At 40.7% G+C, this 24,562-nt stretch overlaps 3 protein-coding genes across 6 annotated transcripts in view; 1 reads left to right on the top strand and 2 right to left on the bottom strand.

The window, feature by feature from the left end:
* Nucleotides 1-747: 747 nt before the first annotated feature.
* Nucleotides 748-7,093, bottom strand: zgc:77486 (uncharacterized protein LOC405808 homolog). 3 transcript variants are annotated; one of them, XM_034530914.1, is made up of 6 exons: nucleotides 6,952-7,079; nucleotides 5,552-5,755; nucleotides 5,095-5,206; nucleotides 3,604-3,731; nucleotides 2,795-2,902; nucleotides 748-2,085 (listed from the first exon to the last, which is right to left on the bottom strand). In XM_034530914.1, the coding sequence occupies exons 2-6, from the start codon at nucleotides 5,709-5,711 to the stop codon at nucleotides 1,937-1,939; spliced, it is 657 nt and encodes a 218-aa protein (XP_034386805.1). In that variant the 5' UTR covers nucleotides 5,712-5,755; nucleotides 6,952-7,079; the 3' UTR covers nucleotides 748-1,936. The 3 variants fall into 3 exon arrangements, with proteins under 3 accessions (XP_034386805.1, XP_034386806.1, XP_034386807.1); XM_034530915.1 differs by lacking the exon at nucleotides 6,952-7,079 and adding an exon at nucleotides 6,442-6,858 and having other exon boundaries at nucleotides 1,856-2,085; XM_034530916.1 differs by having other exon boundaries at nucleotides 1,866-2,085; nucleotides 5,095-5,191; nucleotides 6,952-7,093.
* An 84-nt stretch (nucleotides 7,094-7,177) lies between these two features.
* On the bottom strand, nucleotides 7,178-16,593 carry plin3 (perilipin 3). 2 transcript variants are annotated; one of them, XM_034530252.1, is made up of 8 exons: nucleotides 16,465-16,593; nucleotides 12,969-13,058; nucleotides 12,554-12,749; nucleotides 12,140-12,222; nucleotides 11,142-11,373; nucleotides 8,921-9,264; nucleotides 8,298-8,513; nucleotides 7,178-7,907 (listed from the first exon to the last, which is right to left on the bottom strand). In XM_034530252.1, exons 2-8 carry the CDS (start codon nucleotides 13,035-13,037, stop codon nucleotides 7,773-7,775), a joined length of 1,275 nt encoding a protein of 424 aa, XP_034386143.1. In that variant the 5' UTR covers nucleotides 13,038-13,058; nucleotides 16,465-16,593; the 3' UTR covers nucleotides 7,178-7,772. The 2 variants fall into 2 exon arrangements, with proteins under 2 accessions (XP_034386143.1, XP_034386142.1); XM_034530251.1 differs by having other exon boundaries at nucleotides 8,298-8,516; nucleotides 16,465-16,577.
* A 1,558-nt stretch (nucleotides 16,594-18,151) lies between these two features.
* sema6bb (sema domain, transmembrane domain (TM), and cytoplasmic domain, (semaphorin) 6Bb) overlaps nucleotides 18,152-24,562 on the top strand; it is a 125,272-nt gene continuing 118,861 nt past the window's right edge. Inside the window, 2 exon segments of the mRNA XM_034530253.1 lie at nucleotides 18,152-18,184; nucleotides 18,357-18,436. Coding sequence (XP_034386144.1) covers nucleotides 18,155-18,184; nucleotides 18,357-18,436 — 110 coding nt within the window. The 5' untranslated portion in view covers nucleotides 18,152-18,154.

Raw genomic sequence — 24,562 nt, 5'->3', positions numbered from 1 at the left:
GAGGTACTCATGGAAGAGCCAGATACTGAATATACTTCGGACATTACATGGGCAGATGATGTGATTAATAACGTGGAAATAAAATGGGGGACAAGATGAAAACGGGGGAAAAAAAAGATCAGTGCCATTTGTAGCGAATTCTTTTTTTGGGGTGGGGTTATGAAAAGCACTTTTATACACAGTACTATTCTCCACCTTAGTCACCCACCTTTATTACCTGCCAAAAATCTACATTAAGATTATACTATATGAATAGGAGCCATACGGTATTTACATTTGGAGAAAAACTAAAAACGGTAGAGCCCTGTTAACTTAACCTCACGGTTCCAGCCATGCATTGTGCTACTGCTGTGTGGCTTTTTTAAAAAAAAATATATATTTTTAATATATTCCAGCTTCATTTCAGTGTGAAGAGTCACCGAGACCCCGGTCAGTTTTCATTCAGCACGTGTCAGTAGTCTGCTGGTGGTCAGAGAAACAAGGAGCGTCGCTCGTGGAACCGAAAAGGGGGCATTCACAGAGAACACGCGATAAACGGAACGTCCCAGTCGATCAGGTTCTTCTGCGCGGATCCAACGTGAACGCCAAATGACCCGGACGCTGAACAAAACTGAGCCGGCGTGCCACGTCGTTTTGTGCTCTGCAGTTGACACAATGCGCTGTGCTTGGTTTCCAAATCCAAAACGCCGGACATTTTACTGCACAATTGTGACCGTTAACGGCTTAACTGGACTCTACTCCATCATGTCAAAGCGTGTGAATTTTTTTTATTTATTCAATGGTTATATAATCAAGATGGAATTACTTAAATATAAATGAAAAGGTTAAGTGCAAATCTAAATGATTTGCTGACACATGCTGCCAATCCTCCAGCACAGACCAACCAAACGATAAAAAATAAATAGAATGCAATCACACAATTCAAGCTAACTACAATATATTAATATAGATCTTCTGATGTCATACGCTCATTAAAACAGGAAAAAAGAAAAGAAAAAAGGAAAAGAAACAGAATTCAATCACTCACTTAAGTCAAGGTTCTCAAGTTTCCCCTATCCTTGCCCTCCCCCCTCCAACAACTGTTCATGCACCCAATATCAGTATGATAAGTAAATATATCAAAGAGAAACGGTTCTGGAAAATGCTAAGACGTGGGAGTTCAAAATATGGTGACCCATAGAGAAAACGTAAGAGGATATGGAAGGGGAAGAAAGTATGCCGATTTGACAATAGCTGACATCATTTTTAGTCTGGGGACGGGGGGGGGGGTAATTAAATATATGTGAATATATATGTGCGTGTATATGTATATATATATATATATATATATATATATATACACACACAAACACACACACATATATATATTCCAAAGCCCTTAAAAGGTCTTGCTGATAGATGAAATCTCCCAGGTAGGTTTTTTTACTTGTTTGACCTTCTTAATTGACCTCGGTGTCATTAGTCAGGCTGTGACACATTCCTCAGCTTACCTCTGTCTCACTACAACTGCCTCACAGGGATTGTATAAAAATAAAACCACACGATCCCCCGAGTTGAGAAACAAAAAAAATCAAATGCCTCCCCTCCCCACAGCAACACTAATGTCCACCAGGCCCCTCCGGCGCTCTCCCTGACTCTCAAGTAAATGTGCACACACTGACTTTCGTACAAACACACGCACACACAGACACACACACACACACACACACACACACACACACAAACGCTCATGTTCACCCGCAGTTAATATTGGAGAGAGAGGGAGATGCTAGTAAGGGAAGCGTCTGGACAGTGGCTGCCACCCCACCCCGCCCCGCCCGGCTTAGTCTACCATGAACAAATCAAGCCACGATATCAGGTGTTTTCATCCAAGATCAAACATTGTTCAATTTCAAAAAGTCAGAGACTTTTTTTTTTGTGTGTTTGCACTCAGTCCTCATAACTTCTGAATTTTCTCCGCCACCACGATGGGGTTCTCCTTGCGTATGCGGGCAGCGGCTGCACTCCGGTAGTCGTAGGGACAGTCGTGTTTGTCAGAGTAACGGTGAATGGCACAGAACAGGTTCCCGCAGCGACAGTCAAAACCTCCGGTAGAGAGAAAAGAACACGGTCAGTACAATACATATAGACATCATTACACATTGAAGGAAGTTAACATGCACACCGACGCTCGCATACAGGACGGGTATTGCTGCATTGACCTCTACGGGTTGAAAGGTTGTCAGATCTGTTGCTCAACACCCAGAACCACAGTCTTTTACATATTGTATAACAAGAAGCCTCTTCAACGCAGATCAAAACAGGACATGACTAAAGGCCATACGTATTCGACCAGACCATGAGAGTTCATGCTAATATCAGGTTGCATTTTGCCCACTTTTTTTTTGGGGTGAGGCATTAGGCAAAAAAATGCAAATTCTACTATTCAACATTAAATAGGACTGGAGCCTCCTTTGAGGTAATCCAGTTCGACAGAAAGGTGGAGGCCAGCAGTACACTGTGAAATGCACCACTGACCTGCAGTATGTTGCTCTCTGTGCAGTGTTTTGGTTGTGGAAAAAAAATAACATTACACAAACCATGGACTGGGAGTTGGATGTCAGGGAGCTTAAGGCTTTTAGAGTCAATTTTAGCTAGAATAAATATGACTAAATAATAGGTTTAGGCTCAGCTAAGACGCCGCAAATATTCCCAAAACTCCCCAACTGTTATCTATTGCGATTGTCAGACTCTGAATGGCAGGAAGCCGTAACACCAGAAGTAACATGAGACTCAGTCGAAACCTCGTCCTTACCAGTAAGGCCCACTTTCTTCCGGCAAGAAAAGCAGCGGTTCTTTTTCTTGTTTTTATCTGGAGTTTGGTCATTATCAGACAAAGCCTGTGCTGCTTCCTCCACGGGTTCTGATGAAAAGAAAACACACACAGACAAAAAAACAAAAATACACATGGGTGACAAAACAATCCATGCATTGTATGTTCACATACAAGCTTCCATGCAAGGATACCTACATGTTTAAATAAACTACTAAAACTAACACATTTTAGAAATCGAGTATGACTGAGACGGCATAAAATATCTTTATATTTATTCTGTTTCTCTTTCAGAGCCAATTACAGCCACCAAACCATCGCCACGATCACTCGCTCCCCGTTTACACATTTGGAGGATGGATTTGCGATACTAAGGGCCATCCCAATCCACTCGGTTTGACAATAAAAACCTCCATCCTCTGCACAGGTGCCGAATTTAAAACTCCCAATTATCCCAGAAACTACCACAGGCAAAAATTTGAGAAAAATCAGATACCTTGAAGTTTCATCTTACATTCACCATAAAGTATAATATTATGATTTAAAAAAAATAAAAAAAAACTTTTTCTGTACACTATTATTTCAAGGTGAGATTAGAGTATGGAGGAAAGTTTAATTAAAAAACACCATCCTCAGAGTGTATGTTTCTATTGTTTTGGAGATCTTTATGGTAGAGGGCAGCCAGTGCATCCTACCGTTAATAAGTGTGTGCCCTCCGCAGCTGTGAGTGTGACTCACTTCATGCAAATAGCGGGTAGGGGGTGATTTGCAAAAGGACCACCGATGTTTACCTGAGCTGTTGGAAGTACCCTCTTCCTCTCCATCCTCAGCCTCCGCTCGATCAGAGTCTACGGCGCCCGACTCCTGCGAGATGCTCATAGCTGTCATCTGTTGAGTTACTGGGCTGGGAGAGCTGGGACTGTCACCACGGCAACACACAAATAAATACATTTGAGCCATACAGGAAATATTGCCCAATTCATTTTTGTAGCAAATGTACGGCTGAAAGATTGGTGTATATTTTGTTAGTGATAACGTCTTTACTTCACAGATAACCGTGATGCTCCTGTTGCCATCGTGAATGACTTACAAACCATCTATGTGAAAATGGAGTGAACACAATCCAAACAATTAAGTAGGGATTTCCCACCACAGAAACAATATTGCTATTCCAACTATCTGATTCTCTTCCTCCAAGATCTACCCTGCTCTATTGTTCTTGTTTTTAAGGTTTCTTTCCAGCACAACATCCAACAGAAACATCTTTAACTATTAAAACAGCCTCACATAACTCCCATGACATCATCATCATCACCATCAAATACTTCTCTCACGCATCACATAATATGTATTTTTTGAAAATGGCAAAAACAACACAAAGAAAGTACTGGTCAGTTCTACCCAATGACTAGCCCTCCACTATATATAAATACATAAATAAATAACATTTTACGCAGGTAAGGTGTAGCAAAACCTACTTATTGACGAACTCGTAGTTTTGTTTAAAAAAACAACTATATATATATATATATATATATATATATATATATATATATATATATATATACACACACATACACCTCACATAATTGCTATGGTTTACTGTGTGGAGACTGAACAACAATGCAAAGCAGAGATACTCAGTCACCAAGAAATAAAGACAAAATAAGTCCAGAGAAGCCACTGAGAGACAAAGCACTTAATTAAAATGTTAAATGTATCCCAAACATAAAATAAACAGTACCAGTCAGTTCTGACCTGGCATTAGGCTGAGAGCACCAATATGTCAGATTTGGAGCACAATGTTGTGTATTACCTCTTAAAAGTGGCTGAAATGGTGGTGTTAACTAGCAAAGAGTTATCAAAAGTCATCAGGCGAAGATAAAAATGTTTGTATCTTTAACAGTAAGATGTGAATATAAATATAGCTTACCATCTCTGATTTCTGCAGAGGCAAACTGTTGCGCTTGCACTAATTGAAGTGACTAATGACAACACATTAGAATACAATGTGCTGGAGCTAGTGATGAACTGATCTACTTTGTCATTTTGTAAATTAAAAACAGTCATTTTAACAATATAATCTAAAAGTTCAGAGAACAACGTTTCCCAATTATTTTCATACAATTACTCAATTTGTCCAATCTGCTTCTTAAAAACACTTCACAGTGACCACAGTATGTTGTGTTGATAAATTGAATTGGTCATCGAGATGAAAGATGAACACTAATTCCCATTGATTCATTGTTTGAGGGCTCCTTCTCATCCGCCCGTCGACATACCTGGCCGTTTGCTCCTCAGGTGGGGTTCCTGCCACCTCTGTACTGGGCTCCGAGGTCGTACTCTCCACAGTCACACCAGCCGACCCTGGTGAACCTGCTGGGGATGTAGCAGCTGTGTGGGGACAGAACAGTCTGATAGCACCAAGCACCCAAAACCTGTTGTTTTAGCTCTGGGACATGAATGACTTTCTATTTGTTTCTAAGTATCCTAACATATACATATATATATATATATATGCGAGTCATCGCCCGCTACGATCAGATGTGTTATGAGTTCATGCTTTCTGATGCCATAGTGTAGGCAGCTTCTGCTACCTCTGTTCTCAAACCCCTTTCATGTGCCCCCCCCCCCCAAATGAATGTATGTTTTTGGAGTGCCCCCCATTCCAAGTTCCTCTCTTTCCCACCTAACGATATCTTGCACCAAACTGGTTCTATGGCTCTCCCATCGCCATACCTTTTTCTCCCGGGGGGCTGGATCGCCCCCCTCCCTGTTGTCTTTGCAGGTGTTCCTTGTAGCAGACCGAGCACATGCCGTTGGTGCGGGGGTTACCATAGAAACCGCATCCCATAGCGCAAAGCATTGGCACCTGCGTCTGATTGGTCTCCTGAGCCATGCTCTGACAGAGGTGGGGGTAAGGGGAATGGGGAGAGGATATTCCTGAAAATGGGGTTGCAGAAGTTAGTCAAAATGATTAGATTTTTATTTATCATCATTTATCTATTTTCTTACATGGTTATTCCGATTAGTATTGATGAGCTAAAAGAGTGTGGAGACTGGCATTGGAGCATGAGAGTGGAGTTGGATACAATGAGTTACTTAGTGGGCTCAGGGGTGATGACCTACTAATAGTGGCTGGAATGAAACAGGTTCATACCTGAAATCAACCAAAATGAGGTCCAACTCCAGTTCAGGACTTTGTCACACTTAACTGAGAATTTAGTATAAAGTATGTGTCTAAATTAAAGACCAAATCAATCGCATACATGATGGGGAGGGAAATACACACACTACACACCTAACGGTTAACGTGGAGCTGCTCCAGCAAACAGCAGGGCGACACAAGCAGGAGTTTTTTTGTTGAAAAAGTGACACACTATGGAATTGTCCCACAAACTAGCTGGAGAGCCGAGCACATGAATGAAAACAAACGGCACAAAGAGACGTGCTGAGTTTCAGTGCAAGGGGCAAGTTATGGGTCTGCGAGAACACGAGCAAGCTCAGCGAGTTTACGCTCCCCTTCCGCCGCACGGAGAGATGTTTTTGATCGGGACAAAGTTAACACAAAAGAAGAAGAAGAAGAAGAAGAAGCTCAAGCTAAATAAATAGACATGTCTTGAACGAACCCCTTCACCAGTAAGCGATGACCTGGCAAACGAAGCTCCCGGTGAAGCCGAAACTACTTCCAGCCGACTGCCCCCCCCCCTCTCCCTCTCCCCTCTCCCTAAGTCTGAGTTTTGTCCGCAGCAGAAAACAATCGGCGTCCTGTGCTCGAAGCAAAACACTGAAACGTTAGCAAACAGCCTCGCCGGACGGGTTTGGTCTCGTCTTGACTGGATACCGCCGCGGAGAGAGCGAGAAGGGCGAAACTCGCTCGGTAGCCTCCGGTCGCGATGACGAGCGAGACGATGAAAAGAAGTGCAGCGCCCTTGGCGACGGACTGTCAACAAATCGGGTGTTTTTAAATCGAATAAACGCTCGCGTTAGCCGGCTAGCGTTAGCCGAAGCGCTAGCATAAACCAGCCCCCCTAAAAGCAGTGCGCTCCACCCCCCCTCCCGACAGCGTCCGAGCTGGTTTAAAGTCCGTTTCGTCACAGCAGGGGGTCTCCCGTGGCGGTCTGGGAGGAAGACAGTACCTGATATTTGAGGTACCGGGGGCTGCCGACGACCTTGGGCGTCAGATTTGTACAAGTTGTGTCCCCAGCAGAGCGCGCGGCCTCTTACCCAGCGCTAGCTCCCGACATTCGAAACAACGACCATGACGTCATCCTCAGCATCGATTCAGCCTTCGTTTGGCTGGGACAACATGGCAAAGTCCACTAGCCCACCCCCCCAAAAAATAATACACAACAACAAAAGCACTCAGGAATAACACTTTTAATAAATGCATTCAATACCAATACATCAATACTGTGCTGGGGCGACATTTTATTGACATGTCATAGCTCATTGAGTTTATCAGCTGCTTCCAGAAACCGGTCAAGGTGAAGGCACAAAATACTGAAATTAAAACTGCATATCTAAAAACAGACGAATACACCGTTCCCTCTACATCTGAGATTACGTTTAATGCGTCTAGCGGTTTTATCCACTCAAAAGGAAATATTGAGCATTGGGTTTGTTCTAGGAAGGATTGGACTTCTTTTTAGGCACCGATAAAAGACTTTGGCACATGCATAGATTGAGTTTCAAAAGATGTAAACAATACTTTAGTCTTTTAGGATGTATAATAAAGTGAACAGATGTGCAAATGTTCTATGGCCACCTCCCTCGGAGCTTTCAGTTAAATAAACATCTACAATCACAAATATAGTGTCATTAACTTATGGAGAAAAAAAAGTTGCGGCCACTTTCATTAAAACAAGCAGATATGTTTTGTTTTTTTAACGGCCCATCTACAGTACACACCAGTCTTCTGCCACCCACATGGAAAAAAACACAACAAAGAATTGCAAGTCTAGTTGTGTGGTCCGCTCTGCTCCATCGCCCCTCCGCCCTTCTCAGTGATCTGAGGGGCAAAAGGTCCCACCAGCCAGTTGAGTGGTGTGTTGTTCAGGAGATACTCCATGACACCATCCAGAGAAAGTCGAACCTGGGAACAAGCACATACCAGTATCACAACATTACCTAACCTTAATCAAAACAACGTTACCCTATAAATATGCTCAGCTTATTGTGGGTAGGAAATACCAAGGTTATAGGTGTACATAAGCTTGACTGTCCTAGTTTCATAAATGCATATGAATGAGCAGACACCCCTGTTTGTTTTTGTGAAGTATGCAGGGGTTTCCTGTTCAATAAGTCTCTGAGTTAATTATTCAAGCAGCATTATAAAAAAGGTAATGGGAAGGACTAACTGTGAAGTGATTGCACTGAAAAACAAGAGAAAAAAAAAGAAACTTCACGCACTACACTATCTTTAGCTATGCTGATGCAGCAAAACAAAAACACTGCAGTAAAGGCAATGTGATGCAATTATTACTTGGGTCAGGTGGCGGCGGCTCTGCTCCAGAAGGAGGGGTGTGATGGTGCTGGTGGTCCCCAGAGAGGAGTGCAATTCTTCAGCTGATCGCCTTGCGCTGGTAAGCTGGTCCTGGACTGCACCTGGCAGACCCTGAGCACTTGACACCACATTGGAGCACGCGGATCTCAGCTGGTCACTCAGACCGTGCACCATGGAGAGGACACGCCATTCCAGCTGCTGTGAACAGGAGTGGAAATAAAAACGGAGATACTTTATTTGCATATTAATTAATAAAGCTGTAACGTATCAATTCTGACCAATTCCCTTCCATTCTTTAGGCCAAGGTAATCCCATCCCCAATCCTGCTGATGACACAATGTACCATCACTCCTATTTCACATAAATCTGTGGAGGCATTACAACACATTGTCAGCCACTTAAATAGTCTCATTTATTGATGACTTTATTGATTTGTTCTCATCACTGTCATGCTCTTAGATTTCTTTCATTTGTATTCTGTGGTATTCCAAGAGACTGTGGGGGTATACATGCTGCCGATGTACAGTGAAGTATACACTCTAAATGCTGTCAAATATAATATGGTTAGAAACCATCAACTCTCCAAATGCTTCAGCCCTGACCTCAGCCTCATCTTTAGTCCCATCCGGCTCTGACTGAGTCTGAGTGTGTCCGGCTCCAGCCTGCTTCTGCTTCCACTCCGTCCAGCGCTGCAGAAGCTGCTCCGAGGCGCCTCCGATCTGGTTACCGGCAGTACCAAGGCCGGTACGGGCCCTTTCCAGCAGGTCCAGAGTACTGGTAATCTGAGCCACTGTCGTGTAGGTGGCATCTCTGGCATTGCCAGCACGAACCAGCGACTGCTCCAGGGCTCGCTCCTGGACTTTGGCGGAGAGTTTCCCCAAGCGGACAAAGTAGCTGGGGCTCGATGGGGCAGCCACCTCACTGCTGGCAGGTTCAGCCACAGCAGCTGAGAGAGAATAGTTTTTTTTTTTTTTTTTTTTACATACATACATACATACATACATACGAGATGTTTTATGTATAGAAATGTAAAATAACATTCAATATTTAGGTGTGAGCACAAGGGTGCGATCATAGAACTGCATATTATACTGCATTTTAATTTAGGGAGAAAGGAAAAATATCATGCGATATCAGGTTTTGTGACACTATATCGATTCTTAAAAACACTTCATGTCAACAATAAATAAATAAAAAAAGTGGTGCTATGATGCTGGATGTTACAGGGACTGTTATAAACGATTTCCGAAAATATATATATTTTTCCTTTTACTCCGATTTTATGCATATGGTGTTGAGTTTGTTATACTGTGAGAGTTTTCTTAAAATTAAATTTAGAAAAACCGCAAAACATCACCTTGCCTACATTACAGCAATATAGCTGCCAGACATGTTTTGAGTGACGGATAGAGGCTCCCTCCCACTGTGCTAACTGGTGCATCTGTTAAGAGTCGGGCGACGTGACTGACGGGGGTTAAAGCGCTTCTCGATGCTCAAGAGAGACCAAAAGAACTGAGAGCCACCTAAAAAACCAAGCATCCGTCTGTGGAAGCGAAGGGATATGCAGAAAGATTCGGTCTCCCCGTGCCTCTGTTAAAAGCCACAGTAACCACTGAGCAAATCCAAAATCCCCAGAGTACTGCCATTACAGGTACTTTTCTGCTGCCGCTCATAGCTGTTGCACTTGCATCATTCTCATATACATAATCAGAGAAGGGAATTGCCTCTCGAGTATTGCCACTACGTTGGAGTGTGGCAGGTTGTCGTGACATCACAGTAGCAGGTGTCAAAGCTGTGAGTGTTGGAAATTGTAGGGGCTTTATGGGCCAAGCGAACAGAGGGGAAGTTCACTGGAATGACCCGCCTCCATCTCTATGAATAGCATCAACCACTCATGTGTGTCAGATCCAGTCACAGTGGGAGAATATAACACTTTTGTCACGACCACCCCCATCACTTTGTCTTGGCTTCATAATGTTAATAGTTTTGGACAGTCTCATCAAATTTGCCGTTTGATCAATAGATCAGTGACACAGTGTCGGCTACGGACTCATAGTAAATGGAAAATAGTGCAAATGCCATAATTCACACATATTAATTCTGGAATAAATTAAGTTTCAGTGAATGCCAGCTACAATATATGAAATTAAACTTTGAGTCATGTAAGGGATGGAAAGGCTAATCGTTGAGCTTACACTTGAAAATGTTCCACTTTAAAGCAAAACTGAAGCATTATTCATTCTCAACTGAAAGTAGATGTACTTTCTCATATGCCAATGTGGAACTAATTGATCAAATATATCCTTTTATTTAACTGCAAATGTTAAAAAAAAGGGCAGATAGTAGATCTTGACTGGCAATTTAAGGAGTGAAGAGAAAGTAATCGCTTTTGTTTTTTAATGAAATATATTAAAAGACACATTCTGTGACCCAAATGTAAAAGAAGGCCCCATCACCGACATTCTAAATGTAGGGTTGGAATCATTCCCACTGAGTGACAGGCCACAAAACCAAATTTAAAAGTGCTTTGTTACCATTAAAGTTTTGAGACATTAGCATAATTTATAAAGCACTTATCGTACTGACATTTGTTTGTTTATATTTACAATCATTCGAGATAAAAAAAATAAAAATGTTCCGCTTGTTGTCCCATAATTAACTAATTCCAGCTGCAGCCTTGTTTCTGCTTTATTTGAGCCAACTGTCAAAACACACCGTCTGTACTTCAGTGTTGGGTTCATCACCTCCCATGTTGTTGTTGTTGTTGTTGTTTTTTTTTTTAGTGGCCCAATTATGCTTTCCACATCTCATATAGCTACTGACCCAGTTCCTTCTCAGTGAGTGGCAGGTTCTGGTCCACCCAGTCCTCGGATCGGCTCAGGGCCAGGCCCATCCCACTGCTGACCATCTGGCCCATCCTGGTGCCCATGGCGGTGAGGATACCTCCGCTGACCGCTGCCCGGGTCAGCTCCACACCACCCATCACAGCCCCCATCACAGCATCTTTGGCCCCCGCCACCGACTGGTACATCATACCTACTGTGTCCGACACCACCTGAGGAAGAGAGAGGCGATTATGAATCGTGCTCGGAGAGTGATTTATGCATTTTCTACATGGCTCTTATTGATGACAATTGACAACAGGGTAAGATGAGGACACCCCTGAGTATTTTATCCCACCTATACCTTAACAGGTAACAGTTACTGGTCACAAACGGATAGTGTAATAATTATGTTGCTATGGTTACCTGGAGTGTAAAGGCACAAATGCAGGCACTCGCCTATTTGGAGGTGAAAGTTCAACGCGAATGTGAAGATGCGACTTCGCCACTGGAAGTGAATGTTAATTGTGCGCTTGTGTGACCGCGCCCTCATCCAACTTGTAATACGACTAGATAATGACTGCAGCAACGTTAGAAGCGTCTACACGGATGTGTAAGTCGGGCTCTCACTCTGTAAAACGACCTCCTGTGATTAAGGGTAGCAGTTAGGACTGACAAATTAACGCATCTGTTTCGATTAATTAATCATAGAAATAATAACATGTCAAAGAACAACTCAAAATACACATATATTATTCAGTGATTAAGTCAATTACCAATGTTATGATAAGTAATGTAACAATTTTTGACAAATAACCCAACTGTCGCATCGTGCCACGCTGGGAGACAGTGTGGGTTTCTTCATTTCTAAAAGACAATAGAGCACTTATGTGCCACTGACACCATCGGAGTGAATTTATGAACGTGTCCCTATGACACTGAACGCCAGACAAATAAACCGTCAGTTTGGGTAAATAGTATGTTAAATAGCTTTCAAACCTTGTCTGCTGGTTGGTGAAGAATAGGCAGCGTTGCTTCCATCTTATCCAGTCCTTTCAAGGCGTACTCATTCACTGTAGCAACTGAAACAAGTATGAAACAGAAATTCACTAATTATTTTAAATGTTTTCAAACTCAAAAGAAACTCCTGCTACCTTGATCGGTAGGAGGTAATGCCTAAGTACCACAAGCAGTAATTGTTTCCTAGTTACAGTAGAGTAAGAATTGAAAGGCATTTTAAAGAGGAAAATGACAATTCTGTTCCAAGAAGAAGAACCCTATTTTAATCCTGTTGTAAGTGGATCTGACAGTTTCACATCTTTAATGTGAAAAAAACTCGCAATATTCCTTTAAAATGGTATGCCTTAATTGCAAATACATTACATCATATTTTGCACAAAGAGGAGAACTCACGCTGTGGTTCTATAATGCCCAAAAGCGGCTTTGACCCCGTGGTCGCGGCTGCTCCCAGGGTTCGGACCCCACTCTCCGCTACATCCATCACTCCCTTCAGCAAGGGCATGCAGTCTTTGGTGCTACTGTAGGCGCTGGAAACCACCTCGCACGCTGAACTGACCAGAGGCAAATGGCTCACTCGGGAAACAACATTCTAGGACGAAAAAAACAACAACCATTACTGTTATTGAAAAGACACTAAATAAATAAAGAAGTGAAATTCAGTGCAATGAGAGCCCTTTTCTGTACAGAGTTTACATTTTCTGGTCAGGATAATGATTGATTCCCTATAGCGGCTTATCGAGCATCAAATGAGTTCATAATATGCCTTGGTTTTGTAATACATGTCATTCTGGGTCAAGGTGCTCCTCACCTGCTGGTCTCCATTAGCAGGTTCTGCTGCTGCAGCTCCGGTCTCATTAGTCTTGCCGCTGTCTGCCATTATGACTGCTGGATTCAATCTCTGACATGGAATATAGAGTGTCAAAAAACAGAGATTGCTTGGTATGCATGATGAAATACATCCCTGATATTCTTTGTTTAAGTGGCCATCTTTGAGAGAAGTAATGTCTTATCAATTTGAAAATCAAATCGCTGGTCTGTCAAGAGGGTTGAAGAATGTGGGTAGAAAGGCAACTCAACCATGTTAAATTCATTTGTCAACGCTATGATGCAACGAGGATGAAACTGCACTTGCAAAATAGAAATGGTGCAGCAACGCAGACACTTCAAGTCAGCAGCTTGTCAAAGTTGAAAGTAACAACATGGATGATGATATATTTTAGAGTCAAGTTTGTTCTTGTTTTCTTCCCACGGCGATTAGCATCTTAAATTATATTAAAGTCCCTGATCATCTGTGCGACAAGGAAAACCTCAAACTCATGGACGTCTCGATGGCAACATCACAGTCACAAGACATATTGTCCCTTGGATTTAACTTAATATTCAACCTCTTATACGTGTATCCAGAAACCACACTGGTTTCCAAAGGTGACGATTGTGACGACGTAAACTAATTCTGGGGCTCCAGAAGTTAGTCTGATTTAAAACTATGGACTAGAGTCAAGAGAAGACCATGAATAATGGCCAACTGTGAAACAGCAGGCCACTGACGCTGGAGATTAATTGCTCACATTAGGGCGTGCGGGAAAAATTGACCTGCATGTCATTTACATCAAGTGAAAAATCTTAAGTGAAATATTGAGCAATACTGCAAGTCTACTATTGTAAAATATTGCTTTCAAATGAAATCTAGGCCAAACGAATTACTCAAGTGAAATATTGCTACCCTATTCCATTAATACCAAGTTATTGAGTTATTGCCCTAAATAGAAACTAAACCCAACACTAAATTGGGTCAGAAAAAAGGTAAAATAATGGAACTTCACACAAAATGGGTGACATGAGTGAAGGTCTCTTGTAGAAGTGGGTGATATGGATAAAAGCCTCTGTCATGGTATACTGTATGTAATCTAAGACTGCAACTAAGAATGTTAACGATTATTTTGTAGATTATTTTCTGGATTCATTAATTAAATAAAAGTCACAGTTTCCCAGAGGCCAAGGGAACTCTAATTGTTTACACATCTCAAGTAGAGCGGAAACAATTAAATCTGTAGGTCGATTTAATAGACTTTTTTTTTCCTCTTCTGCAATTAGTTTGATAATCAGTTTATTGTTAATGTAATTTCCAAGAAAAAATACCAATCATTCTCTGCTTCTCAAATCTTGAGGATTTTCTGCTTTTCTTTGCCTTGTGTGATAGAAAACTGAATATCTTTGAGTTTCAGATTGTTGGCAGAAAACAACAAAAAAACAAGCAACTTCAAGACATCGCCTTGGGTTCTGAGGAAAAAAAATATGAAAAAGTAAATTGTGGCTTTTCATTATTTTCTGACATGCCATTTGTCATCCAACGGAAAACATGATAGGTGTTGCTCCCAACATGTGGACGGCATCTGTTTGTGTGCTACCAGATGCCACAGGGAGACGTTAGGCGACTCCATCTGTATTCACTGAAACACAGGCTGTTAACCATCGTTGACCTGATGTTTAGGGGCACACAAATCAAAGAAAGACATGGCCTATGTGATCATATTGCTGGGCGCCATGAAGCAGTAGCACGTGGAGTGCAGCCGCACAGATGTTACGCGTTGCTAACATGCAGTAAACGCTGAGCTAGATTAGGCTCCACACCCACCTGAAAAGAAGGAAGTGTTGACGGAGAGACGAGCCTCATATTCCTTTTTTATTATAGTTGATTTTAACTATGTACTAGCTCTGTGGCACTCTGATATTCTTGAATGAAGAGTGCCTTACAAATAGAATGCATTATTATTATTATTGAAGACAAGCATGTCCAACAATGGATGACCTTTTTACAGAACCGCCGTCTCATCATTTCACAGATTATTTTAGATGTCAGGGTGAAGCAAATATTTTTTTATATTTACATGACCTGTGGTGTTCCAGACTGTGATTGCAAATTGCATTTTGTTGCAACAGCTTGGTTGAGCAACATATTTTTCTAAGAGGCAGTTGATGTCATCCTCATTGACAAATTACTGCCACTATTCTCCCTGATATCAAGTCAGAGATGAACCCGAGAATTCTCAGCGACACTGTTCATACGAGGAAGGCTGTTGCAACACAAACTAAGCCGTTTTAGACTTTCGGAAATAATCATCCCACTGACAAGTGACTCCAGAAAAGCACTCATTGCGTTATAAGATGTTTGTCACATCCTCACAATGTTGAGACACGTCATCCTCTTTTCAGATAAAAGAAAACTGCCACACTCCCTTTAGAGCCGAAACATTATGTGACCTTTGATATTAATAGACAAGGAAAATATTGAGACCTTTGGCACAGACAACAGTGTTACAGCTGACAAAAAAGAAAGCGCACTTCTGGTCTGTGGGGGCAGAGGTCTACATTTGCTCTTGAGCCGAGACACTATCGCTGTCCCCGATCTGACAGATTGAACATTTAGAAAGAAAGTCATTTTAATGTGGACAAAAAAACAGGAAGAGCTAGGAACGTCAAAAAGGTGGATTATAAATTTAAACGTTATCTGAAATAGTGTCGACCCAGATCAGTGACTTTAATTTGCATTGGCTGAAAATCATTTAGTGAGAGCTGAATCTGGAGCTCAGGTCTCAAGATCCTTCAAGGGGCAATACAATGATTACAGAGATGAGAAGCAAAAATAAAAAAAAAAGATAAAAAGAATCCATTGCACAATATTCTTGTGAAATATTGAGATTTATTTCTTCAGGCTTCTAAAAATACCTGAAATTAAACAACTTGAGAAGAAAAATAATAAAGAATGTGCTCACAGCTCAGCTAACACAATATTATATATAAAGCAGTCAACAAAATGCTCTTTCTTGGCATGAATTGGTATAATATCGAGTGTCTGAAGAGTCATACCATTGTGGAGAAGAAAAAAAAAAAACGATTGAACCGCAGCACTGTACACAATTCGGCTGAGAATGATTATTTCCAACCCTTTTTAGCTGCTTTTGAACACAACACCGTGTCATCTCCACAGGGCGCGCTCGCGCATTTGTTAGTGTTTGATGAACTTTAACCCAAATGAGAAACTATTGTATTGTTGTAAACTTCAGCAAACAACAAACCTTCTCTGCATCTGTTGCTCCTTTATTTATCATGACTTCTGGGCAGATAACACTTCTCCTCGACGTTAACGAGCAAAGTAAGTATTTAGTAGTGGTTTCAGCCCCCATGTTAACTAGCTAACTCAGTTAACTAAGTTAGCTAACGTTAGCTAACTAAGTTAGCTTAACAACACGTCTTCGAGAAGTTGAATTTAAAGACAAAACAAAGGTGTCAAATTAGCCACTGACCTCACTGGCAGCCTGCTGCTCCTCTGTCCTGTCGTGACCTGCAGTATAATGTGAGTCAATGAACCCGACCAGCCCACAACAAGGCCCCCTTTCTCTCGGGCTGAGCCGCCGCACGCAGTAACGTAACGGGCAGAAAGGCGGAGCTCTTGTCAACTTTGAACCAATTGAATCGCAAGCACGGACGTCCTAGTCCGCAGCTGTCACAATTTGGTGGCAATCAAATCATAAAATAAATGCCAAATAATCGGAATGAATACACAATTGCCGAACCCAGTTTATTTCAGGTTTTATGTTTTTATCCCTGCACTCACTCAGCTGAAGTTTGGACTTGGCCTTGCTGACGTGTTTCTCAAGATATTCTCTGAATTTATATTGTCTGACTCATTCATAACGTTGTACATTCAGAGATTGTATATTTGGATGGATGAATATGTCTTCTGGCAAGTATAGTAGAAACTAAGTAGGCCTAAATTAAAGGGCTGTACCTAAGTACAACTTTTAAGCACTTAAGTATATCTATCATATTCATATTCATAAAGCAGTTAAAATGAGCTCAAGCTCAACCAACTTAAAGACTCAAGTAGTGGTTCCATGTTAATGCATCAATAGTAATGATCCTTTTCTGCATTCTGCATAATGAGTACTTTTAGCCTTTTATGACCTTTTAAGTACACTCCGAACTGTACTGTAGTCGTGTTATATGTAGTATGTGAAGTAAGTTAGTATTTTTACTTTAATTGATCACAAAATGATCTGAATATTTCCTCCACCACTGGTATTGGCCAAATTCATGATGTAGCACATTCATATGGCCAAGGTATTTAAGTCCACACATGGTATACAGGTAATTAACTAGTTTAACTTAATTAGTTAAAAAAAAGTATTCTGACAAGGTCCTCATTGGACACTTTCCGGAGCTTTCAGCCACATCTGGTGCACATCAGTGGCTTGATTTTGCTCTGTTTTCAGGCAGATCATTCAGCTATTACCCTGTTGATTGTTGATTTTTAGAAAAAAGGAGGCAAAGACACACATCCTTGTCTACATTTTATGGAGCTATGAGGTGGAGCCAACAGTTTTAAGTTCCTGTAAATCAGCATCACAAACAATCTGATAGTCAACAAACATCTCCGTCCTGGTAAAGGAAACAGCTTTATTTCTTAAGAAAACTTAAGGAGGCAAAATTCCTGTGTCAATTTCTTGTTACCTTTCACAGAGGAGCAATAGAAAGCAGGACAAGCATCAATATCTATTGCATTAACAGTTAATGGATAATTGACAATATAATAAGAAATAGTTCTTAATGTTGTATGTGAATATCAAATATGACATCTTTACCAATAAATCATATATATGAAATTAATTAGATTCATCAATTTATTCACACATTATTTTTCTTCACCATTCAGGTTAATGTGCAAACCCCAACTTCAGATGAAGGCCATAAGATGCAACACAATGCTATAAGAAACTCCAGAAGAAGTAAGTAAACCTTTGGCACAGTTTCGCTTCTTTTTTTTAATCATACTCTATTTCACAATGGATCGTCAAATGGAATTTTCCATTTTGTTTTGCCAAATATGAGTAACGCTATAATTTTAACCCCTTCTCTTGAGCATGTATCAGGAGCAAACACCTGATACATGTTTCACATTCCACTATAATATAGTAGAATTTTATGTGTTTGGACATGTATTTGTCAACAACTATAATTCCTCCGGTGAATAGATAGATAATGCACAATAGAATAAGAAATACATGTTTTATGTCAATATCAAACATGAAGTATACATGTATTATTTTTATAAACCATGTGCATTAAATAATCTACATTCATTTATTATGTTTATAAATGAAGTATTTATTCATTCATACATTCTTCTTCACTCCAGGTTAATGTGCAAACCCAATCTCCCGATGAAGGCCATGAGCTGCAACAAGATGCTGCAAGAAAATCTCCAGAAGAAATCCAGTAAGTGGACCTTAAGAATGTTTTGTGAAACTTGTCCTCATTTATAAGCTGTGTTTTTGATCATTCAGTCAACTCTTTATACACCAGTTATGGGTGCTTCATATGAAAGGTTATAGTTGTTGACAAATACATTAAGAGACACCTAAAATGTCCTTATAGTCACTTAACCTACATTTAAAATGTGTTTTAAACCTTTCACAAAGACTGGTTGGAATGAGGTACGTTGACAAGATGACAGGGTTATGAAATATGGAGAAATTATGCGATGTTAGAATCAGACGATGTAACATAAAATGAAATGAGATTACATTTAAAGTCTCACAGCGGCAGCATGGACATAATCTCCTCATGCTTTTATTGTGAAACCTTTGCAGGATAAGTTGAGTTTAAACTGTAGAAAACAATCAATAAAAACAAGTTTTACAATTAAACACATTACTGGTGAATCACATGTGATTCTGAATGTCAATGTGAGCCATTCCCTACCCTGCCTGTGTGTACAGCCAGACAGCTGATAGTCAGGCAACCATGTTAACTGCAATTGACATAGGAAACCCTGAGAGGGCAGTCTTTACCCATTAAGTCAACTTAAACTTTTTTTCTTCCTGTAGCCTGAGTTAGGTTCATTCACATCTAAATCCTTGAGGATTCTTTTTCTACTGCAGACACATTACAACTCCAGAGTCTATTTTGTGTTCAATATCAAAGAATTCAAGATTAAATTAGGACAAATGTGTCTTGGATGGTGAAGAAGCAGTAGCTGTAACAATAGCTGCATTCATTCATGAATTTATTGTTCGGGAGTCGAATCTCACAAAACCTTTCTTCTTCATGTGGCACTCACACATACAGTAATACTGCACTTTATCATTGTAAAGCCAGCACAGAGACTACCCCTGCTGGACGCTGTGTATCGTCACCACTAGAACTCTTATTAACTCCCCCTCTTCATTTACAGAAGATTTTCATTATTCAATCCATTACAGTTTTCATTATGTGTCCATTTGTACTTTTCCCGCAACGGGCTCCAGAGAAAGGAAATAGATTGCCTCTCATGTTGCTATCAGAAGGTCGCTGAATATGACCGTTTGGAGCCTTGTTTTGGGCGTGTTTAAAATGCAGACTGCACCGGGAACCGTTTATGATGCAACACCGGACTGAAGTCGGGGAGAGGAAATAGCATGATGTGGGAAACATGGGTGGCTGCTTTCCTCTTGAATTGTTTGATATGTTTATGAATGACACAGCAATTTCAACATCTGCATTGTATTGCTTCAACTGAAACACACACACACACACACACACACACACACACACACACACACACAGACAAATCTGTGCACACACCGGTGCCACCACGCTCTCCTGTAGAAGAGTTAGCAACATGTGCCACGAAGGCTCTCATCTGTTCCCGCTTAACTCTTAACTCTTAACTCTTAACTCTGCTTCACTGGATCAGTTGATTGAGGCCAACATTTTTCTGGATATTGAGTAATTGAAGATTATAGATAACAGGAAATTCAGCCACCCCTTGGAGTAAATTGATCACTCCACTCTCCCCCTCTCTCTTTCCTTCCTTGCCCGAAGACATAGCTTTCATGATAACAGCAATAAATTGGCAATTTTACCAGATTTTCATGGATGTGAGAGAAGAACCCACCAATCTTATTTATATAGATTTAGTTTTAAGATATTTTCCCGCAGTTAATAGAAGTGCCTATTTTCTGATCTTTTGGTCAAAATAGAAAAGAAAGACACAAACTGCCATATACAGCAACAAATAGATTTGACAACATATGCAATGTAGTGTAGCAGCACACAGATTTGTATACATTCAATACAGTAAAATTGTAAATATTTCCAAATTAAAGCCAACAAATGAATAACAATAAATTGAGCAACAAATGTTGAAGAGATCCCATAAAACATGTTGATGTTCAAATGCCAGGTGCACTTTGAGTCGTTTTGGCGTGGCAGATGAATTGTTTCAATAAGATATCCATCATCATCAAAGCGCACTTTAGGAAGGACATGGTCTTTGCAAAAGCAATGAAAGGACCAGCACAATTACTCCGTAATGAAATCCATTTGCTCTCTTTCATGTTCACTGTCAGTCCACGAGTCTCAGGTGTGCTGCGATCACACCACAAGCTGTTCTTTGGCTCAGCATTCGCTTTCCCGGCTGTTTCTACTTCTGCTCTTCATTATCAGCAGCCTCCAAACTGTAAGAAATTAGCTTCCATTAATAGCTGACAAGATCTTCTTAGTTTCATCTTCACTACACCATTGATGGGAATCTCATTTCCAACATCCTGCAACTAATTTCCGGCGGCTTGCAACACAAGGTATCGGTAACATACAACACAGCAACAAATCATCTGCAGGTTGAAACCTGAGATGGACCTTTTGCCCTTACTATATTCTGACCATTAACATATTAATAAGGCATAACCAAAGGCTCCGGTTGTACAAGAGAACTTTGTCCATTGTGTTGAAATAATAACGATCCAGGAGGTTGACCTTGAGTCACATGCTGGTAAGCACAGGATTCATTGTTACAAATGTTTCCAAAGAAGATGCATTGATGAGAACATCACGATCTGAAAGCTGCATTGAGGCTAGTTTAACGCAATATCGGAATATACTTTGCTTTCTTGCTGAGTTATATGAGAAAAGTAATAGCACCCTCATGCGTGTGCAATAAATATATAAAGCCGGAGCCAATCACAGTTTATTTAGCTTCGCATAAAGAATTCGGTCAGGGGGAAACGGCTAGCCGGGCTCTCTGTCAAACGGTAACACAATCTACCTATCAGCGCCTCTCAAGCTCACTAAATAACACGTTATATCTTGTTCACAGTTTATTGGGAGCTTATGTGCCAGACTTCTCTTGGCCTGATGCAGTTGCCAGACGACAAGCGGAGACTCCAGGAAGTTACAGGTCCCGGCCAATAAATAGTCTGGCCCATAATGCCCCCGAAAAAAAGGTCTAATTGACTCTTTTTCACGTTTTGTGCGGGAATGAAGTGTTAATTAGCGAGCTTTAAAGGTGCTGGTGGATTGTGTTATCTTGTAAGCGGTTTCTATACTGTGAAGTCTTTATGCTAAGCTAACCAACCGGCTGTCGGCTCCAGCTAAAGAATCAATTTCCTTACATAACCCTGAGGCAAAAAAGCCCACATACTGTAGGCCTGCATCAAGGTCATATGTGTTTTCTATTTCTATTGATGTTCTGGACTTTGGTAATTTTTGACACAACCTTGAATTTGAGGTCTTTTAGGTCTTTGTCCGTCCTCAAAAGCAAAAAATATACAATCTACACTAATTGTGTGTGTGAGAAATGAACATTGGAAGATGGCGTGTTAGTTTATGAAGTAGAATCCCAAACTGAAAGCTCATGAAAGTCATTAACTTTATGTGTTAAACTTTTTGCAAGAGTAACAGTCTTTAATCTTTTGAGTGGAATTGCCCTACGAGGAAAACTTAACTGGGTACAGACGTTTTATGACTTGTTTGGCTTCGGCTTAAAGGATATTAGAAAAGTGATTTGTGGGGAACCTCCAGCAGACCTTTAAAAACGCACATAATCTTCAAGATTTGTAGCCACGGTCGGAGAACATGGGCAATGCCAGGTCACCACATGCAACATACAAAATGAAAAGCAGCAAATAACCGAGCGGAGTGTTCTCGCCACGGCCAACAGGTAGTCTCAACTTTGCTCCCAAAGATAATGCATTTCCTCACCCTGTGTTTTATGACTTTTTGAATACGCATTCGCATGCCTCACTATTCCTCCGGGTCTCCCCTGTTTATTTTGGAGAGCTCATTCCACCCCAGAGCCCTTACAACGGGTCAGCTGCCACAGCGGAGGTGGAGAGGAAACATGGACAGAGCTGACTGGCCCTGAAATATTTATGCTTCTTTAGTGTTGTGATTGTATGTGTTTTGACAGCGGTGGCACATTACTGTGACCCTTCCCCAAAAGGCCTGATGTGTTGCTATCTGTTGTGACTTGAAGGGGTCAGGCAAAGTGCAGGCTTTGTTTTCGCCACACATCGTCCCCACGCTTTGCTCGTTCTTTATCGTCCTCTATGTGTATAAAAGATTTCTCTGAATGTGTGAGTATTGAGCATCCTCTTGTGCTTCTTTTACGCTATTTTTTTTCCCGATATTATTCTTTTTCAAATGTCCTCATAGGGAAGTGTGCTTACCTTCTCTCCTCCCTCTGCCTCCTCGACCTGCCCCACCTCATTTCCTCTTCCTTGTCATCTCCGCACCACATTCATAATGACAGATTGATGGCTCAGTAATAATAAAGTCCCCGAGATTGCTCCCCAACTAATTTACAACACGGCCTGTTTATACAGCGACTGTAAATTATTTCTAAAGTATTTAGACTAAATCTTGTAAGTAATCAGACCTTAAATTAACTTTTGACTATTAATTGCAATGTCATCTTTAGACTGAGTGCAGCACTTCCGACTAACAAATAACAGACGTCAAATAACAGTGAAAAACATGAATAAGTTGGATAAACACGGGTAACTAGATAATTGAGTTTGCTCGTTTTATAAACAAACCTCCATCCCTTATGACAGAAGACTTGTTGTCCCTCTCGCTCAAATCCAAACAAAGCTCCGTTCTTCTAAACTTTTTTACTCTACTGTTTACATGTCACGCTGAGAGGAGGAAATACCCCAAATTGAGCTGACTGCCTCAGTGTTTTGTCTGAACACTGGAACAGAGTCCCACGCCAGGGACGGTCACAATCAAGGTCATTTTCTCTGGTTTCATTTGATACAGATTCTCTCTGTAAATGCTGTGCGAGACATTCCCAGTGTTGATGCTATGTCTGATAACTTTATTAAAAGCAGATTATTCTTTGTGTTACTCCAGTGTGCAACGTCATCAACATTTCAACATCAGGTTAAAGCAACACAGTTGAGAGATTAAAGAACACCGGTCAAGTAATTATATTAGTTATGATGTTTCTTCTCCAACATCCTAATAAGCAGTATTTTGTTCAGATTGTGTGTCAGATCAAACTTACTTTTTAATGTTTATCCTTGGTACATTCCTTGGTGGAATGCAAATAAGTACATTTACTCAAGTACTGAACTGAAGTACAATTTTTAGGGTACTTTATGGTGCTTATACAAATATTGTACTTTGTACACTGCTTTTTACATTTGATTTAAAGCTTTAGTTACTAGTTACTTTACCGATTTAAATTCTTATTACAAAATATAAAATCAACATATAAATTATGATATATTATTATAGTTTAAGCTACCGAGCAGTAAATAAAGTAATTTAAATTAGCTTCACCAGCTAAAGAATTGCGTAACACATAAATGCATCTATAATTATAATCTAGTAATATAATATAGGCCATTCAGTATAATGACTTTTACTACAGGTATAGTTTGATGTTAATACTTGTGCATTTTTATGACTTTTACCTGTAACTGAGTATGTATGTAGTATTGCTACTTTTACTTACGTAAAAGATCAGAGTACTTCCACCGCTGATGGAGACTTATGTAGCTGCCGGGGATAATAATGTTGTTACTTGTATTACAAGTCATTTCAAATTGATTTGTTCTAGAGTTCAAATATGTCACATGTTTTATCGATATGAAAGAATTTGTCAGAGTCTTAGAGCCAGAGATTATGAAATGGCTGAGCTCCATTGGCTAAATTGAGTCTTCGGAGCGACCGCTGAGCTTGTGAAGTCACTGCGTCTGATCACATGACCCCGGCGCGCAGTCTGTGTGTCTTTGTTCGCAGCTCGGCGAACCATGTGATTACTTTGGTGGGATGGAAAACGGTCACACTGGAGACTGAGGCATCTTTATTTTGCAGTCATTTTTTCTGCTGAATTGGAAGTTAGCAGACAAAAGCCCTTGCTGTGATGAGTTCATCTAACTTTGGCATCAGCATATATCCCTCCTAATGATACTAACACACAGACACACGCGATTCTTCCCTCCTGCTGTCTTACTGTGCCTGCAGGGGGTATGACGACTGTGCCGCCTCCTTTTCCCCCATGAAAGATTAAAAAGTGCATTCTCCATCGAAGGTTGTCGGGGGTTTTTTTACTCAGCTTTCTTGTTCTCTTGTGGC

Source organism: Cyclopterus lumpus, chromosome 4, assembly GCF_009769545.1.
Source record: "Cyclopterus lumpus isolate fCycLum1 chromosome 4, fCycLum1.pri, whole genome shotgun sequence".
Classification (NCBI taxonomy): domain Eukaryota; kingdom Metazoa; phylum Chordata; class Actinopteri; order Perciformes; family Cyclopteridae; genus Cyclopterus; species Cyclopterus lumpus.
Note: the sequence above shows the minus strand (reverse complement) of the source record. Positions and strands in the feature narration are given on the sequence as shown.

Excerpts from the sequence above, each read along its gene's own strand:
- zgc:77486 (XM_034530914.1), bottom strand. The coding sequence starts at position 5,711 with ATGGCTCAGGAGACCAATCAGACGCAGGTGCCAATGCTTTGCGCTATG. Across the intron at positions 5,207-5,551 it reads CAGCCCCCCGGGAGAAAAAG|CTGCTACATCCCCAGCAGGT; the intron begins GTATGGCGATGG and ends GTCCCCACACAG. Across the intron at positions 2,086-2,794 it reads GAAGAAAGTGGGCCTTACTG|GTTTTGACTGTCGCTGCGGG; the intron begins GTAAGGACGAGG and ends TCTCTACCGGAG.
- plin3 (XM_034530251.1), bottom strand. The coding sequence starts at position 13,037 with ATGGCAGACAGCGGCAAGACTAATGAGACCGGAGCTGCAGCAGCAGAA. Across the intron at positions 12,750-12,968 it reads CTGCTAATGGAGACCAGCAG|AATGTTGTTTCCCGAGTGAG; the intron begins GTGAGGAGCACC and ends TTTTCGTCCTAG. Across the intron at positions 11,374-12,139 it reads TTCACCAACCAGCAGACAAG|GTGGTGTCGGACACAGTAGG; the intron begins GTTTGAAAGCTA and ends TCTCTTCCTCAG.